Raw genomic sequence first — 20,726 nt, 5'->3', positions numbered from 1 at the left:
GAACTAGAACTGAACTAGAACTGAACTAGAACTGAACTAGAACTGAACTAGAACTGAACTAGAACTGAACTAGAACTGAACTAGAACTGAACTAGAACTAGAAATGAATTATAACTAAACTAAAATTTAAAAAAATTTTGATTTTCAATAAATTTTTGAATTAAAACTGGAAAAAATTATAAATTTTCATAGAATTTTTATATTATACTTTAACCAACCACAATTTAATTACAGTAATTTTGAAATCTAATAATTAAAATTTTGTCGAGTTTAATGACCTCTCTGTCTGTAGTTATTGTTACTGCTTTCTATATCATGGTGTATTAAATCTATAGTCTACTTTTAGGTTTATTAATTACAATTATAAAATTTATTTTAAATATTGTTTTAGTTTTTGTTTGGCTTTCATTACTACAATGCATGTGTATTTGTGTATTTAAGGTTTTAATTTCATTAACATAATAAATAAATATATTTTATTTAATGGTTGCTGTTTAATTTGCATTTGTTTTACAAATTATATAAATGAGTCTAAATAGGGATATAAAAATAATAATAATCATGATAATTATATTTGATTGTAGTTAAATAAAGAAATTAATTTAATTGTAAATTATGTGCGTTTACATATATTATGATATGGCAGTGTTATAGAAGATAATATTATAATTCGATTTATCATATTTGCTGAACTTTGTTAGTTTAGTAATATATGTGAATTTAAATATTATCAAAATTTAAAATAACACAATTGTAGTTTAAAGTAATCTTCCCTCCACGTCAATTATGTAATTAATGCAACTAACTTTTCAAAAATTTTTATTAATTTTTTTTGATAAAAATGAATCATTTATTGTTTCAGTTTTGTAATCAATTTTTTCTCTGGGTTTTATAAAGATATCATTAAAATGTAATATAAATAAATATTCATTGAGGTAATTCAATGCAAATTGATACCATTTAATCTGTATTTGTATGTTTTGTTTATTAAATTAAATCCAGCAATTCCTGTTTATTAATCCCATTAAAATTATAGCATAGTTTTAGTAAACGTTAACATTTTTGAAAAATTTTTTTGTATCTACTCCAGCTTTTAAAATACTAAAATATTTAGCATACATTTAGGTTATTCCATTTGATATTTTATTTTATGCTTTTAGGATTTGGTTTTTATTTAAATCAACAATTTTTTAGGGATTTTTTGGAAGTTTAAATTCATTCATGACTGGGTAAATGTAAATTTTTTTGTGGCTGTATTCGTATTTTTGGTTTCATGGTTTGTTGTGTTCCATCACAAAAGATTTGCATTTGAAATTTCATTGAGTGTAAAGAAAAGTTAACATCGCCACCACAAATGATGTATATACATACATTCATATATAAATTTTAATTCTCCAATTTTTGTGCTAAAATTATTTAATTGTGTTTTTCTGTTTTTTTTTCGAGTTGACTCAAAGGTGTATTGAAATTAGTTTTATTCGCGGGATATATCTTTATAAAAGGCATTTTTTATTTTAAGTTGTGTCATATTTATGGCTGTAAAAGTCCTGATAACAAACTAAAAATACTTTTTGAAAACAATATTATATGGTAACTGCAATTGTCAGAAAATAAATTCAATTTTCTTTTAAAAAATATTTAAAACGCCATGAAAACTCGAAAGCAAATAAACAAAGAATCACAAAATGTTCACAATACAAATTATTAAAGAGTTGTAGATAAAATATTGGTACATAAAAACCCAACACAAACGGATCAAATCTAGTTCAGTTCTAGTTCAGTTCTAGTTCAGTTCTAGTTCAGTTCTAGTTCAGTTCTAGTTCAGTTCTAGTTCAGTTCTAGTTCAGTTCTAGTTCAGTTCTAGTTCAGTTCTAGTTCAGTTCTAGTTCAGTTCTAGTTCAGTTCTAGTTCAGTTCTAGTTCAGTTCTAGTTCAGTTCTAGTTCAGTTCTAGTTCAGTTCTAGTTCAGTTCTAGTTCAGTTCTAGTTCAGTTCTAGTTCTGTTTTAATTTTATTCACGATGTTCTCTTAAATGATTTTCAATATAATGATAAACATTTTTTAAATTGTATAAAGTTGCCTTAGTGTTTTTGAACCACTTAATAAGCCACCTTTGATTAAAATTTAATAAACAAATTCTTGTCATTAATTAAGTAATAACTTCAGAAACAACTGTCACACTCACCTGAAAACCATCATAGGTCCAAGAGCCAAATTTCATTTCACATCTCTGATCGTCGAAAGGAAACCAAGTAATGTCGATTTTACACGTTGATTTAAAAATACCGGGCGGCACATACAGGCAAGAACCATTATTACGAACTACAACATTAGTGGCATACGTTCCATCAAAACCCTCATCCGCACTGAAAGGAGAAAACATATTAAATATTAATAAGTAAAATATTTAAAAAAATCTAAAAAAGTAAAATGACAAGTAATAAAATTTTTTGATTTAACTAAACTTTTGAACTAAAATATATTGCATTTTTAAAAAAGGATATAGTACAACTGTTGCAGAGTATATGTATCATAAATACAATACCATTATCAGCAACGAACTAAACTTATTGTATTTATTTCATCATATTGACATTTTGATTTACAACATGGTTAAGTGACGCATAATAGAAAATATACTCGTTCTCACACTCCTTCAAGCATTACACAATCGATATATAAGGAAGCAAGAGCTAACCCTGCAGTCAACTAACCAACCAACGAACCATCCAATGAACCATTTATTCATCCATCCATAAGTGAAAAACTAAGTAAATGTCAAGTTAAATATGTAACCCACAAACGCAGAAAAAAAGAGAAATATTTATAAATAAATGACAAAAAAATAGAAAGAAACAGTAACTAGAACTAAAGTTAATAGAAAAATAAAAATAACAAGAATGTTGCTGAAATATGCACTTTCATATCCTTTTGCCATATTTTCCGTTGCGTCTTTTTTTTTGTTTTGTGCTCTAACATTTGTCATTCTATTTTTTTACAGAAATTTTTAAAAAATGAGAAAAAAATTTAAAGAAACCTTGACTTTATTACATAGTAGCGTGTAGAGAGTGGCATAGTGGAATAATACAAATATAAAGAGACATATTTTTTATAACTGACACACATACACAATTTGTTGCACGAGTGTGATTTGTATAAACGGAAAAGTTATAAACCAAAGTCTACAGTGGGAATTATAGTTAAAGTAGAATTATTTAGAAAATGCGATTTATTTGTATTTTAAAATCGAGTTTTAGTACAAAAATGGAGTTTTTATTTAACAAAAAGAGAGTTTTTGTGTAAAAGGATAGTTTTTATTTCTGTAAAAAGAAAAATTTTGTGTAAAAACACAATTTTTATGTTAAAATGTAAAAAGAGAGTTTTTATGCAAAAAGAAAATTTTTCTGTAAAAAACATAGTTTTTGTGTATGTACACAGTTTTCGTGTAAAACACAGTTTTTGTGTAAAAGCAGAGTTTTTGCATTAAAGCAGAGTTTTTGTATTAAAGCAGAGTTTTAGTGTAAAAACACAGTTTTTATGTAAAAACACAGTTTTTGTGTAAAAAACACAGTTTTCGTGTAAAAACACAGTTTTCGTGTAAAAAACAAAGTATTTGTGTAAAAACACAGTGTTTGTGTAAAAACACAGTTTTTTGTGTAAAAACACAATTTTCTGTAAAAAACATAGTTTTTGTGTATGTACACAGTTTTCGTGTAAAACACAGTTTTTGTGTAAAAGCAGAGTTTTTGCATTAAAGCAGAGTTTTTTGTATAAAAGCAGAGTTTTAGTGTAAAACACAGTTTTTATTTAAAAACACAGTTTTTGTGTAAAAAACACAGATTTTGTGTAAAAACACAATTTTCGTATAAAAATACAGTTTTTGAGTAAAATACAGTTTTTATGTAAAATAAGTTTTTATGTAAAAAAGGTTTTTGTATATAAACAGAGTTTTTGTTTTTGTAAATGTAAAGTTTTTGTGTAAAAAAAGACTTTTTTAAAATCAGATATTTTGTGTAAAAAACACATTTTTAGTGTAAAATACAGTTTTAACGTAATAATACAGTTTTTGTGTAAAAAGACTATTTTTTCTAAGAACACAGTTTTAGTGTAAAAACACAGTTTAGTACACATTTTTAGTGTAAAATACAGTTTTAACGTAATAATACAGTTTTTGTGTAAAAAGACTATTTTTTCTAAGAACACAGTTTTAGTGTAAAAACACAGTTTAGTATAAAAATACAATTTTGTATAAAAAGACATTTTTGTATTAAAGCACAGTTTTTTGTCTAAAAACACAGTTTTTGTCACGGTGTTTAGGAAATGCAATGTTTTTTTTTGCATACACGCGTCCCATGCAACATACACTGAAACAATATTTTAATAGTGAACATGTAGCAGTAAACCCAATAGGGAATTTCTTAAGAAATGACATTTGTCAAGTTCAAAATATCTAGAACTAAGGGAAAACTAAACCGATGGTAAAGGAATAAAAGAGAAAAATAAAAAATAGGTTTTCTTTTTGCTATGCAATTTTAAATTGATTTCCAAGGGGCTTTAATAATAAGAAGATTATAAAATTTTAAATAAAATATATTAAATTTTTATAGCCAAATTGAAGGGTTAATAAAGTCTGTTTTTCTTTTGTCCAAATATGAAAAATAAATCTAAATTAATTTATGCAACATTTTTAATGAATGTATAACCGACCTTTGTATGAATGTATATTTATTTTTCCCTACAAGGTTATTAGAGCTGTTGGTTTAAATATCACCCTTTTTTCTCTTCTTTTTTGTAGTTTTTATATTAAATTTTCTTTTGTTATATTATTTTGTAGTCATACGTACTAAAATAACAATAATGAAACAGAAACTGTTTAAGTAGCTTTAGGCGATGACATTTCATTTCACTATTTCATCAACATTTAAACACAAATAATCACACACACACACATACATATATACACAAATGTGTACATACACACCTACAGACATATATTCAAATAAATACGAAATGAAAATAAAGATTGTTAGGATGGGGACAAAAAAATAAAAGGCTCAGAGGACAAAAAAAAAAATAATAATAACAATAGTTTTCTTTACGTTTTTTACATACAAGCGTAGTTTTATTATAGTAGAACTAATATGTGTATAATAAACGTGTGTTTGAATGTGTGTTCTTATGGACTATGTATTGCCATATGCTGTTAACCATACAAAAGTATTAGTATGATCCTGTAAATTTTGTTGGTATCATATGAGAATTTTAAAGTTTTTGTGTTGTTTTACATTTTGTGTCTGTGGAAAAATTGATTTTTTGTTTAAAAACTGAATTTTTGTTTAAAAACAATTTTTGTGTTAAAACAGAGTTTTTGTGTAAAAACAGTTTTTTAAAACTGAGTTTTTGTGTAAAAGTTAGTTTTTGTGTAAAAACAGATTTTTTGTTTAAAAACAGAGTTTTTGTAAAAAAAGACAGAGTTTTTGTGTCAACAATGTTTTTGGGTAAAAACATAGTTTTTGGGTAAAAACACAGTTTTGGTGTAATTCTTGTATTAAAACTGTTTGGTGTAAAAACAAAGTTTTTGTGTAAAACAAAGGTATTTGGGTAAAAACACAGTTTTTGTGTAAAAACACAGTTTTTGTGTAAAACCACAGTTTTTGTGTAAAAACACAGTTTTTGTGTAAAAACACAGTTTTTGTGTAAAAACACAGTTTTTGTGTAAAAACACAGTTTTGATGTAAAAACACAGTTTTCGCGTTAAAACACAGTTTTCGCGTTAAAACATAGTTTTTGTGTATAAACACAGCTTTTGTGTAAAACACGGCTTTTGAGTAAAAACTCAATTTTATGTAAAAACACAGTTTTTGTGTAAAAACACAGTGTTTGTGTAAAAACACACTTTTTGTGTAAAAACAAAGTTTTTGAGTAAGAACACAGTTTTTGAGTAAAAACACAGTAAATTGTGAAAAAATTCAAGATGTTGTAAAACCGCAATAATGTGTAAAACTGCATGCCAAACTGAGACATACTAAATTCTTTTTATAATTTTTTTTTGAAAAAAAATTATTTTTGTGTAAAAATACATTTTATTTTAAAAATTTTTATTCAGAAACAATTTTTTTGTAGAAATCGAATTTTGGCGTCAATTTCATTTAGTACTACTTAATTCTGAACCTTTTTAATTGAGCAAAAAAAAAAAAAAAAAAAAGGATTTCATACTTAAGTACATTTCCCTTAACACTCTCTATGAGACAAGATTTATTTTCGTTTAATAATCCTATAAAATTTTAACAGATTTTTGCCTTCACTATTTACAATTCTATGCAATTGTGCACAAGTATTTGTTTAATGGTTATGTATGAGTGTATAAAAATGTATCAAATGCGAACATGCTATATGTAAATACATGTATATATGAATTCTATGTATTAGTAAGTACACAAAATAAATTTAATGTTTAATTTAGTTCTTTTTGCTTGATTTTTATACAAACATTGACATCTGTTTAAATAGTTACGAGGTTTTTCTGTTGCTGATTTTCTATTTTCTATATGTGCGGTTTGATTATTTTTTTTTATTAAGTATCATTATATTTTATAATTTAAATAGCTTAATATGTACATGAGTTTTATGTAGATGTTTATATTTAATATTTTTGTGATATATTTATTTTAATTAAATAGTTATCATTTTGATTATTTAATCATATACGAGACAATTTTGTTGGTTTCTTAATATTAGTTCAGTATTAGTTTTAATTTTTTGTTCTTTAACTTTTGTTTAAATAAAAATAATATAATATAATATCTAATATTTTCTTTTTTACACTAAATTTCATAAATAAATGCTGGCTAAGACAAAATATTTGTTTTATTTGTGATAAAAAAAGGACACATTTTCTATTTCTAAAACTACTTTATCATTTTGTCATATATATGTACATTGTACATACATATGTATGTGTTTGTTTTTGTAAAACAACAACAACAAAAATATCAACAATAATAAACAATAATATGTCATATTTAATATTTATGCTTGTCACTATTTATGTTTTTTTTCTGTTCTATAATGATATGTGACATAAAACTGCAGTGATATATCATCGTCATCAACAACATTATTATTACTAACAGCATCATCAACATCGTCAGCATGAAAAGTATTGGATTTTAACAAACTAATGAATACTTATGTGTATTTTTCAATTTTTTTTTTTAATTGTTAGCCGTAAAATTGGACATTATTAGACAGAGAGTTGCAAAATGTGGTGTGTGGGTTAAACGTAATACATGTGTACATATATTGTCATTTTATTGTGTTTTTGTTTTGAAAAGATATGAAATTTGGTTAAAAACTAAGATTTGTGTAAAAATTTAGTTTTTGGGTTTAAATTGAGTTTTTGTGTTAAAACTGAGTTTTTGGATAAAAAACTGTTTTTGTGTATAAAACTAGTTTTTATGTATAAAACTAGTTTTAGTGTAAAAATAAGAAGTTTTTGTGTATAAAGAGAGTTTTTGTGTAAAAGCAGACTTTTTGTGTTAAAACAGAGTTTTTGTGTTAAAACAGAGTTTTTGTATCAAAACAGAGTTTTTGTGTCAAAACAGAGTTCTTGTGCAAAAAAGAGATCTTGTGTAAAAAAAGGGTTTTTGTGTAAAAAAATAATTTTTGTATAAAAACTGATTTTTTGTGTAAAAACTGAGTTTTTGTGTAAAAACTGAGTTTTTGTGTAAAAACTGAGTTTTTGTGTAAAAACTGAGTTTTTGTGTAAAAACTGATTTTTTGTATAAAAACTGAGTTTTTGTGTAAAAACTGAATTTTTGTATAAAAACTGAGTTTTTGTGTAAAATCTAAATAACAACTGAGTATTTGTGCAAAAGTTGAGTCTTTGTGTAAAATCTATTTTTTTGTGTAAAACCAAATTTTTTGTGTAAAAACTGAGTATTTTTGTATAAGTTTAGCTTTTGTGTAAAAACAGAGTCTTGGGTGAAAACTAAATGACAACTGTGTTTTTGTGTAAAAATTGAGTTTTTTGTTTAAAAACTGAATTTTTTCTTAAAACTTTGTAAAACTAAGCTTTTGTGTAAAGAATAAATTTTTGTGTAAATCTGTATTTTGTGTACAAATTGTGAAAACTGTACATTTGTGTAAAAAGGATGTTTTCTGTAACAACTAATTTTTTGTGTTGTTGTGAACAGATAATTTTATGATGTAGAAAATCGAATTATACAAAATGAAATTCTAGTTTTTGTGTTAAAAATAAGATGTTGTGTAAAAACGCAATCCAAAGAAAAAATTGTTTTTGCGTAAAAAAAGAGTTAATGTGTAAGTAAGAAGTTATAATCGGGCGAAGCTGACCATATAATACCCTACACCTATATACGAATAAAATGTGATTTAGTTTTCATAATAATGCATTTAAGTTGAATTGTACCTTGCCTCAGATATACTAAAGCCATTTACTGTTTAATAAAACTGTGGGGGCTTTTTAGAGGGGCTAGGGTCAAATGAGGCCCTATAATTATAAAGTTCATCAGGGTCATCAAGACTAGTATATAACTTGGTTTTGCAGCTTTTTGTCGAGATACGAGTATATAAAACACAATTATGAACTTAAAAGCCCTATTTTGTGGGTTCAGTTCTATGGGCCCTAGGTGAAATAATGGACCGATGTTAACTATTTTCAATAAGCTTCGTCTACAGTACCATTAAAGATCATCATTATTGTTTTTTGGTAATATTTAAAAATATTTCGATTGAAGTTGTATATAATTATCGATATAGTCTTGGTTTTTGTATCTTTTTACGGACACTTATGATACGATGTTGAAAACATTTCTGAACATATAACGAAATTAATTTCAAACACGCGTACAGACGGACTTTGCCTAAACCTTGAAGTTTCGGACACTTTTAAATATTTACATGTTGAAAATAAATTCTATTTAAATCTGCACAAATTCTGTTAACAAGAACATTTAAAATACATTTTATCTAATGGTTATTTGGTTTCTAGTCTAGCAATTTAGGTGTTTTGCTTAGCTAGCTATAAAGTCTCAAGAAAACCATAAAAAACAGCAAAAAAAGTCAAAAGATTAAACCTAAATATTTAAAAGTATATTTTTCTACCTAAAATATTTGGTCAACAACAAACCTTTTGCAAAAATTCTAATAAAAAGGACTGGTCTTTTCATTGTTGTTAGTTGATATTTTTCTTATACAATTTTTCGAGTTCTTAACTTTGGTTGTTATTATTATTGCTGTTGTTGCTTTTTAGTGAAACTTAAAGATAAGATCTTTTGCTATTTTCTTATATTTCCCTACTATTTAAATATTTTTCCCTTTTTATATTTTTTGAATTTTTTGCTAGAAATTTTTACATTTATGCATTTGTTAGCTAAATCTACCAAAGACCAAAACTTCAGTATTCAACTGAGTGAAAAAACGTTTACACTTTTTTTTCTTAGAGACAACAATAGAAAAAATAAGAAAAAATAAAAATGAAGTGCAACTCAAACTGATAAACATTGTAAGTATTATTGAATAAAATGTTGACACTTTCTCTTGAGTTGGGTTTTTTTTGTTGACACAGATAAAGAAGAGTTTTTTAGTTGGAAAATAACAAAATGTTATAATAATACTTAATTAAGAACTTTATAATTGCGGTTTAAGAAACAATACGAGAAGTTGCATGACCATTTGTGTTAAGTTTTAAAGACTTTCTTTTCCATAAAATTTCATTTAATGATAAAGTTATAAGTTGTTTTGCAATATTCATGTGTATGTTATATGAGAAAAATTTTGCTTTAGTTCTTTCCAAAGGTTCCAATCAGACTTGTTGAAATATGGCATTCACCAAATGTGACTAACTATGAAAAAAATATATATTTTTTTTAATTTTTGTAAGGAAGTTATAAGATGAAGTGCTTTACATGAAAAGCTCCTTTTTCAGTTTATTTTTACAACCGCAGGGTGACCAGTTAGACGACACACAACTACCCCGTTGAGACGTCTTATAACTAACATTCAGTTCTTACGAGTTTAAAAAGTTCTCCAGTAACTGGAATAAAAAAAGTCCCAAACATTGCCCTGCGGGTCCTTCATTCCAAGGAATAAACTAAAAACTGCCAGTATATAGTTCCGGTAGACTAGAAGTATTTGTGCCACCCAAGATGAAGGAAGTTCATTAAGCCTCATCGGATTGGGAGTTACTAAAAGGTTATATATACATTTGTCATTTCGTTTGAAATTTTGTGTATCTATTTTGTACTCTGAATAATTATAGATCGACTAGACAATTAAACCACATCCATTTATCTGTCTGTCCCTCTATTGCCTTTATATTAATTGAAATCGAGTCTCTAAAGCCCCAGATATCTTTGGATCCAAATTATCTATAATGCTGTCGACATGTTTTCAAAGTTTCAAACTTAAAATGAAAAAATTGGTTCATGAATAGCGAAGATATGAACAAAAATGTAAGACAAATTCCGAAAATTTCATAAAAAATTTAAATTTTTTGAAAACAACAACAACATACATCTTCTAATACTCAAAGTAAAAAGAACAGAACGTAACGTATAAAGCTGTATGTTCTTTTTGGTTTGTTATTTCCACAATTAGGAATGGAAAATTCCGAAGAAAAAATAGAGAAAAAAATTAATTTTAAAAATTGTTTAAAATCTTAGAGTAAGAATTAAAGAAAATTTAGTTTAATTTTAATATTTTTATTCCTCAATCATAACATTTCCTATTGGCTATAAGATCAATTTCATAATTTCCTTCTAAAACTAATATGTTGTTAATTTCTTTCTGTTATTAATTTATTACGAAACATAAATTCAATTATTATTTGGATATTAAATTAATTGGTTTTCTATATTTATAAATAATAATTATTTATTATTACTAATTGCTAGGTATTGTTAATGGATAAGCAGCATTAGTTTGTGCAAAATATAGTATTATTTGATATTTTAATTATATTGATTTAGTAATTTAATCATGTAATAGATTAAAAAGCATTTATATAATTAACTAAAGCAAGTTTTGTGTATTTGTGGTATAAAATATAAATAAAATTTTGGGAAAATTTAGTAAATATACAAGGGGAGTTTATTATTTAGGTTTGGAAGGTCTGTGCAAGAGACTTTCATTGGTATATATCTTGGCAGTTGTTGTTACTTAAGATAAACTTTACTTTTACTAACGAATGGATATCGATTGATTAAGCTTAACTACCCCATGGCATAAACATACATATTCATATATTTGCCTGTAATGTAAAGTGTCTATAGTTTCTAATTATTTTTTATCTTTTATCATTTGACTCAATTGATACTATTAATAATTTCCTAAAATTTTCATTTTATTTATTTTGAAATATTTGCTTTTCTGTTCTCTTACTAATCCAACAATTTCTTTAAGCAAAATTTAAATTCAATAATTTCCAATACAGTTCACAAAACAATGTAAAACTTAAGCAAACATCTGCTGATATTGCTCTGGTTATTGCCTTGAATGTTTGAATAAATTGTGTAGAAAAGATTTGAATAAAAGTAGAAAAAAGTGTGTTTGACTTTAAACAGTTTATTTTCAAAAAATTAAAAGAAAAATATTCGATAAAAAATAAAAGTAAAATGACATATTTTGTTTTTGTAAAAATGGATAAAAATTGATTAAGTGATAGTTTTATTGTTTGTTGCACATTAATTCGATTAAGATAAAATTTTGAAAAGCGTTGTCTGTAGCAATTTTAAGGATTCTTTACTTTCACTGACAGTGGGGCGTATGAACATATTCGTATTAAAAAATATTCGTCATACGTTCTGTGGTACTCTTATTTTGAAAGTTTAATTGAAAACTTTGTTTAAAAATAAAATTTTAAGTAAATTGAAGCGTTAGTTAGTTGGATAGTTAGTTAGTTATACATTTTTATTACATACAACGCTAGAACGATACGATATCGATTGTGAATTGGACAAATATTTTACAATTCATTGTACATGACAATTACATGTGATAACTTACTTCACTTAAATTTAAAATACTACAATATTACATTACTTTTCTTAAGGATACACGTTTAACTGCCAATGCAGAAATACAATTGTAATTTTTATCTTCAATTTAAGATCGACATGCAAGCCTTACGATGTGCTTCTGTATTATTTGTACGTCTGAGTGTAATTTTTTTAGTTTTGTTGTTTTCCAAACAAAAAGTAATATTAGATCCTGTTACAAATATTTAAGTGTGCGTGTGTATGCTGCATGTTCTATAATCGTATTTGTTTATTTAAAAGAATGTCATTGTGTGGTATTGTATTAATATCTATAGGTAAACAATTATATTACCAGCAGTTCAGAAAATTAGTTATTCTCGACACCAAAGGAAAGTTGTGAAATTCTAAAATTTTTGTAGTTTAAGAATCTAAAATTGATCAATTGATACATGTATAAATTGTATATACATCAAATGAAAGGTATTTCGAAAAGCTTTACATTTAAACTAAGAAAAAAGTTAGTCGGCAAATGGTATATATGTATTTTAAACTGCAGGTATTTACTGTAGGTACTTTGCGTATACATTCGAATGTTCGTGTAGTTCTTGTGGTTGTAATTTTTATCATTAAAGAAACCACAAAAATGTATTTTGTTTTGTATGCAGGTATTTTGGTTAAAATTGAATTCCTTTGTATTGTGACAGCAGTTAAAAAAGAAGCCAATTGGAAAAGTCTTACAGAAAAATAAATCATTAAAACAATGAATATTTTTAAATATCGTTTTTATTATCTAGCAGCTTTATTAGTAATATACACATTTATGTAATGGACATTTAAACGATCGAAAGTTTTATTTTCTTCAAATAAAAGTTAATTTTCCAAAAAATTTCCTTTTACAATTTTCTTGCAGGGAATTTTCTTTGTTTATGTCTCAAGGGTATATATGATATTGTTATGTCATTCCTACGTTTGTCTATTCTTCTTAAAAAATATTTGTTTGTTGGGTATGACAGACTTGCCCTTTTTTGTTAATATATATGTACATATGTTTGTTCGGAAATGCATTTCAGCAAGTGACATGATATTGTACTTACACGTTAATTTCTTTTATTTCAAAATGTGCCAAAAAAATAAGAAAATAAATTTGAAAAAAGTTAAAAAGTGAAAAGTAATATTTTATGGGGAACACATATACATACGATAAGAGCTTTGTTGCTATTTTTAAAACTGCCACTGAAAATCCAAAAAAAAAAATAAAAAAATGGCTCAATAACGTTTTGAAAAATTGGCCATAGGTTTATACATGGACAAAAAAATTAACATATTTAAATCAATATTTTAAAAGAGAAAGAGGTCCTTTTGTGTCTTATCAGAATACAACTAAAAATTAAAAGCTAAAGTTTACTCTATTATTTCAGAAACGACCTCAATTTAAATGGGTAAATAACTTAAGAGAAACATCCTATTTCTTTGACTCGCAGTGTCTTGTTCATGCATGCAACTAAATATTGGCTTCTAGAAACTACACGCTCATACTTCACACATAAACAAGCATGTATGTCTGCATAAGTATTTACTATATGTTCAATGAATGTATGCTAACTGTCTGATTTTATTTCTGTTAACATGATAAATGGACTCAAAATATCAAAAACATACATGCGACGAATGCGATTATATACACACAATAGTAACACAGTAAGACACTGCCCTGCTGTTCGGGGTGTCGACTTTATACATACACTTAACTAGAATAAAACAAAGCCTATTAATCAACTGATATTGTACCAACAATGACATCTTTCTACATTATTCTGTGACAATTAACCTTCTTATTATTAGGGATTACAACGATACAAAACCCAATTTTGAGACATTTAGGAAATTATTAAACGTGTAATGGAATTCTTCTAAAACTGCCGGGTGAATTTGTTTGTGTGACTTTTTAACAAAAATTTTAAATGAAAAATGTAGTGAAACGAAATACATAAAAAATACAACAATAAAATATAAAAAAGAAATGTGCATTTACAACAACAATAAAAATAAAACGAATAATAAATAGAATAAACTGTGGGTATTGAAAGCAAAGAATAGAAGAAAAAGCAAAGAAAAATAGACTTGAAACTGATATAACGCTGAATTAGTATTATTCAGATCTAGTTCTAAACTCCCATAGTGAACTAGAACTGAACTAGAACTGAACTAGAACTGAACTAGAACTGAACTAGAACTGAACTAGAACTGAACTAGAACTGAACTAGAACTGAACTAGAACTGAACTAGAACTGAACTAGAAATGAACTAGAACTGAACTAGAAATGAACTAGAACTGAACTAGAACTGAACTAGAACTGAACTAGAACTGAACTAGAGCTGAACTAGAGCTGAACTAGAACTGAACTAGAACTGAACCAGATCTATTTATCCTGTTAACCCAATAAAAGTAAAATTTTAATAATTCATGTTTTCTGTTTGAAAATATTTAAACTGGGATGCTTACAAATTCTTATAACCCATAGATCACTGTAGTAGTAACCAGAGCGGAGCGCAAACCCAAACATAGATGGGAAAAATAAAAGATAAATAAAACAACACATACTTACGCTCCATTTGACTTATATGTCAAATATGCACAGCAACAGAAATAAATACTTTTTATTCCTTTTTTATAACACAGAATGACACAAAAATGAAGCCACACACAGCTATTAAAGTTTTACAGTCTCAAAGCAAATTTATACACCCAATTCGTAATTTTTACCCTATGTAATACAGTAATATTTATACATACATACATACATACATACATACATATATTTTTTATTATATTTCATTTAGTTCGTAGATTTTTTGCAACGAAATGCAAGTATTTGAAAACATTTGTTAAAATAAAACAAAAACCCCAAACCTTCATCAACACAGCAGCAATGGCAGCAGCAGCATCATCAACAACATCATCGCCCAGTAACTTGAATGTAAACCAGTGCATAAAGTTTCAAGCAGTTAAGAGGAGTACAATTTCCATTTATTTACTTGTTTTTATTCTTGTTGTTTTTAAAATATAATTGAAAAAATAACAACAAATACAACAATAAAACTGTAACACTAGAAAAGATATTTGTTTAAGTGTTTTGTAAAGTAAAACATGAGTAAAGTTACGCTAAAATGCACTTATATATCTTTAAGGGGGATATAGAATTTACGAAAAAAATTTCATTTTTAAAGTGCGTAATATTTCTTGGAATATTCTTCTAGCAAGGATAACTTTAAATCTTCATTTAAAAAGAATTTAAATTGTTTATGCTATAAAATTGTGCTATCTTGAAATACAAATCGTTTGTCTGTCCATCTTACCTGTTGTACATCAAAACATCTGGTTTCCATAGACGATGAGGTGGTATTCGTAGATCTCTAACACCACCATAATCGCTAGCATTCCATCTCAAGTTCATGTCATTCCATTCCTGTAAATAAAGAGATAAATAGAGGAATTTATATAAAAAATATATTTTTAAATGTTTCATTACTGAAGGTAAATTTTAAAAGTAAATGTGTAAATGTTAATGATGTAGGTCAATAAAAATTTAAAATTATATGGCTTAGTTTCTGGGTGTTTAGTTAAGATTATGATATGTAACTCTGTATTGCTTGAATACTTTTAATTTAAAATTTTATTCTTTGCGACCCCACTGTTTTTAATTATAAGTATTACAATAATGTAAATTATCGCAACTATAACACTATTATTGAAAGTTTTTCATTAGTTTTAAAGTATTTTCTTTAGCACTTTTTTATGCAACTTACACTTCTGCAAGTCTTTTGTTTTAATAATTTGCTATGATTGGTTTCATTAAAAAAAAAATCGATTTGTTTTACAATTTTATTGCTTTTCTCTTTAGAAAATGTTCTCCTTTTTCAAATAAACTTTTCATTTATACGAATTTTTATTAATTAGTTTTTTTTTGTTTTTTTTCCGGTTTTCAACTGGCAAAAATTTTTCTAAAGAAATAAATTAAAAATCGGAATAGTATAAAGAGTAGAGGTAGATGAAGGGAACAAAAAATTGCAATTCTTTTGTGTGAATCTTAAAGTCATTACAACAATTGACCAGTCTTAAAATACTGCTGGCTTGTTTGATATTTTCTTTTATTGTTTTTCTTCCAAATGGTGATTTTTTTGGAATGGATCATTTGTACTCATTAGAGTTAAAGTACTCATTTAGGTATGAACAACATATATATGTATGTAAAAGAAAGCAAAGCTGTGTGTATGTGTTAGATTATTCATATAACAAATATTGAAACAATTAGTGTTACTGCCCTGCAATTAGGTACAAACACAATGAATTTGCTAGTATGCTACTTTTTGTACTAAAGTCTTGTTTATAGACACGACTATATATATTTGTTGGTCTCATTTAAAGTCAAGACTCTAATCTCTTCGCTATTCTAGACTATAGATTCATCTTTAGTCGGGACTATTTTCTCGTTTATAGTCTGGATTAAAAAGTTACCTTCAGTCTCGTTTATAGTCTGGAATATAGTCTAGACTTCTGGACTAGGGTCTTGTTTATAGTCTCGACTATAGTTTTATCTAAAGTCTGGAATATAATATTGTCTATAGTCTGGAATATACATATATAGTCTCAAATAGTCTCGAGTCTACAGTTTCCATTATCGTATCATTATTGTATTCCTTTTTATAGTCTAGACTGTTCGATATTTTAGATAATAGTTTCCTTTATTGACTGGAATTTGTACTCGTTTGTAGTTTCTATACTATTGTCTATACTACAGTCTCGTTTAGAGTCTCATCTATAATTTTGGCTATAATCTGACCATATTCTCTAGTGTAGCAATTACTGAAACTGTAGTCTCCTCTTTAATCTGGACTATTGCCTTGTTTATAGTCTGAGCTTAAGTCTCGACTTCAGTCTAGTCTATAGTCTGTAATATAGTCTGGACTATATCCTTATCTATAGCCTGGAATATAGTCCGGTAGATTTACTAGTCTATAGTCTGTGCTATAATCTCGTCTATAGACTGCATTAAGACCATAGTCGTCACTAAAGCTTTGTCTATATTCTGGATTATTAAAATATCGTTCATAGTTTAGACTATAAAAATATCGTTGACGTCTAAAATCTGGGCCATAGTGATGTCTGGATTATAGTCTCTTCTATAGTCTTATCTGTAGTTCCCGCAATAGTTTCTTCTATACATTCTGGAATGTAATCTGTTCTATATTCTAGACTGTAATCTCTTCTATTAACTGGAATTTATTCTGGATTATGGTTTCGTCTGTCTCAGTTATTTAGAGTCTCATCTATCAATAGTTTGAAATATAATCCCTTCTATAGCCTAAACAATAATTCCATTTATAGACATGACTATAGTCTCATCTATAGTTTTTTTTTTGTCTCGTCTATAGTCTGGACTAAAGTATCAAAACTATGATCCCCAGGATTAAGTTCCCCACTGCGTTCTGGATTATAGACACATTAATTGTATAACGATTTGTAAGTATAGTTTGAACTATTAAACTGAAGGGAAATAATACTTGAACATTAAAACTGTTAAAACTGTAGGGCACTAAATACTTGAACAAGTGGAGCAACTACTACAACAATATTACAAAAACACCAACAAGTTAATTAATTTTAGGATTCTTTTTCTTTCTTTTATTAAAAGAGATTTTTGCAATTAGTGCTGTTGACATTTTAATGATGCCAAACAAATAATACGGGTTCTATGGGAGAAGTATGAAGCAATGAATAAATGCAAATATGTAGTTAAACATACATACTTTTTGGCTAAAGTGTCTTAATTCCTAGAAAGTAAATGCTGGCAAACTTAACGAAGTTCTTTATTTACTAATATATTGTGAATTTATTTTATTTTTAAAGTATGGAAAAAATCCTTTAATAAAAAATTAAACTTAAATTATTTCCTAAATTGTTTAAATTTTTAATTTTCTAATTCTATTATAAAATAGCCTGCTTAGGGCTTAGTAACCTCACAAATGTTTTTTTTTAAGTTTGTAGAAATTTATTTTTTAATTTTGCTTTTTTAGAGCATTCTTTGTTTAATTTAACCAAACGCGATTTCTTTGCCAAAATTGCTTTTTACGGAAATTGAAAAGTGTTTTTTTTTTTTCAATTTTGCCTTCACGTTTAAATGTTTTTTTCTGTAGGATTTTTATTTTTTAAACAAAAAATGGCGTCACTAAAAAAAAAGAAATAAAAAAATAGTTAAAAAAGACATCACTTTACTCTGGCTATATTATTTCCCTTGTTTACATTTGTTGTCATCTATTTTTTATATTAAACATTTAAAATAGAAACAAAAAAATGTTACACAAAAGGAAATTGTATATAAAACGTTGTAATAAAAATCCAAATCAAATGCATTTTTCTTGTGCACTTTTTCTTTTTTTTTTTGGAAACATTGTTTTACTTTGGCTAGAATACATATTTTTATATAGTATGTGTGAAAGTGTATGTATTTTGTGTTTTATAAAAAATGTATTTGGTTTGTTAAAGTGACATCCCAGAATGGTATTTACTTGAAACAAAATGTATAAGGAACAATGATTGTGACATTAATAAAAATCTTATTTAAATTCAAAGTTAAATATTTCGTTTGCAAGAGAACAGTACATATTATTAAAATAAAAATACATATAAGAAGATAGGAAATAAGAGAATAGTAATCGAAGGAATGGATTTAAGATAAAAAAGTTTAAGATATTGTTGTTAATTTACATAAAATTTAAGATTTCAGATAAATAGTTCAGACATTAGATTGGACCATAGAACTAAATATTATCTAGTTCAAACTTTGAAGAAGAGACTATGGTCCGTACTAAGACTGTTTTGTTTTTGATAAGACTATTGATGAGACTGTAGCCGAAGTTATATACGAGACTATACTTTACTATATAGTAGATACTAGCCTAGACTAAAGTTCTGATTGAGGCAAAACTACATACTATACAATTTTTTTAATCCTTCACGTATACGGGACATTCGTGCCCCAAGATTTTTTAAAATTTTAAAGCATTGTTTTGAGTTTTAAAAATACTTTATTTTTAAGAATTTGATGTCACTATATGCTTAAAAGTTAATATCCTGCGCTATCCTTCGAAAACATTTTTTCCATTTTTAATCAAAAATGATCGATAAACTTCAAAATAAAACTTCGTAGAATTTTGAATTCCAAAAAATACGTTATTCTTTCGAATTTGATGTCACTATATGCTAAAAAGTTAATATCCTTCGAAAAAGCTTTTTCCATTTTTCATTAATTTTTTTTATCATAAACTATCGATAAACGTCAAAATAATATGAGTTCACCACACATATTCATAAAAAATTAGTTTTATGAGTGAAAGGGTTAAGCTATAGTCCTGACTATGTTTTGAGGTTAAACTACAGCCGAAATTTAAAACAGACTATTCGTTATATATTTCTCTATTTTTCCCAATGTAGTTGTTCAAATGTAAACATCTTACATTCTTAAAGATTTAAGAGGATTTTAATTTTTCATTGCATCACTATCTTAGTAATTAAGAATATTAAGTTTTCACTTAAGTTTAATTAATTACCTTACCTTTTTGTTTAAAAGACCATAATTTGCGGTTTATATATTTTCGTGAGAAAATTTAATAAACTTAAATTAATTTTTACACCTAATCAAATCACTGGTAAACATTTTAATATTTTGAATTATTATTAAATAATTAAATATCCCTTCAGGCTTCAGTTCGATTCCCACTTGAGAATAACTATTTTCTCTTAAAATATTTCTTTTAGATTTTTTTAATATAGTTCTTTTTTGGGGGAAATTGTTATTATATTTTTTTTGCATGTTATGTGGTTTTAGTTTAATCATATTCTATGGCTGTTTTTTTGTTGTTGTGGTTTGTTTATAATCCTTCAGCCAGACAGACAGATTACTTTACTGTTGCGTCCAATATTGAAAAAGAATAGCTGCATGAGGAGAATTTATCATGAACATTTTTCTGTCAACAGGATGAGTAATAGGAAAAAATGGACATTTAATATAATGAAGTTGTTTTCTACTTGGTCTAGTTTGTGGAAATTAGATTTTTTAGGCAATAAATTTTCTTATTAAATTTAATTTAATAAGCTGTAGATATGGCTCTTAAAATTAAAGTCGCAAATTTCATTTTAATTAGATATTTTATAAAATGTCCTAAGTCCTATTAATAAATCACCAATTTTGTCATTAGAATATAAAGGAAACTTTAGTTCAGTCTACAGAGAAGACTTTAGTCCACACCTTAGATTAAACTTTAGTATGTATAGTGAAGAAAGAAAGCCATACTGTAAACCAACCTGTAGTTTAGACTGTAAATGAGACCAAAGTCCACGTTCTGAATAAGAATGTAGTCTAGTTTATAGACAAAACTATAGCCCAGAATATAGACGATACTAAAATCCAGAGTATAGTCCTATGTATAGAAGTGACTATAGATATAGTTGTAAGTATATATGACACTATAGATAGCAAGCTAGACTTTAAATATTTATCTGGCTGTAGTCCAGAATATACACCAAATAATGAAACAGACTATAATTCAAACTATTGAACAAGGTGTAGTCTAGACAACAGACCAGACTATAGACAAGATTATTTTCTAGAAAATAGAAAAGATAGTAGATTGTAAGCAATAAACCATATTATAACCTGGACCATAGCTTC

General features: G+C 26.4%; 1 protein-coding gene across 1 annotated transcript in view; it reads right to left on the bottom strand.

Moving 5' to 3' along the window:
• Positions 1-20,726, bottom strand: part of LOC111676011 (neuronal acetylcholine receptor subunit alpha-7) — a 257,859-nt gene that overhangs the window by 98,728 nt on the left and 138,405 nt on the right. Inside the window, exons 5-6 of the mRNA XM_046945936.1 lie at positions 15,355-15,464; positions 2,184-2,364 (exon numbers count right to left, since the gene is read on the bottom strand). Coding sequence (XP_046801892.1) covers positions 2,184-2,364; positions 15,355-15,464 — 291 coding nt within the window. The remainder of the gene's footprint in view (positions 1-2,183; positions 2,365-15,354; positions 15,465-20,726) is intronic.

This window comes from Lucilia cuprina, chromosome 3, assembly GCF_022045245.1.
Source record: "Lucilia cuprina isolate Lc7/37 chromosome 3, ASM2204524v1, whole genome shotgun sequence".
Classification (NCBI taxonomy): Eukaryota; Metazoa; Arthropoda; class Insecta; order Diptera; family Calliphoridae; genus Lucilia; species Lucilia cuprina.
The sequence above is the reverse complement of the archived record's forward strand: the minus strand, read 5'-3'. Positions and strand labels throughout refer to the sequence as shown.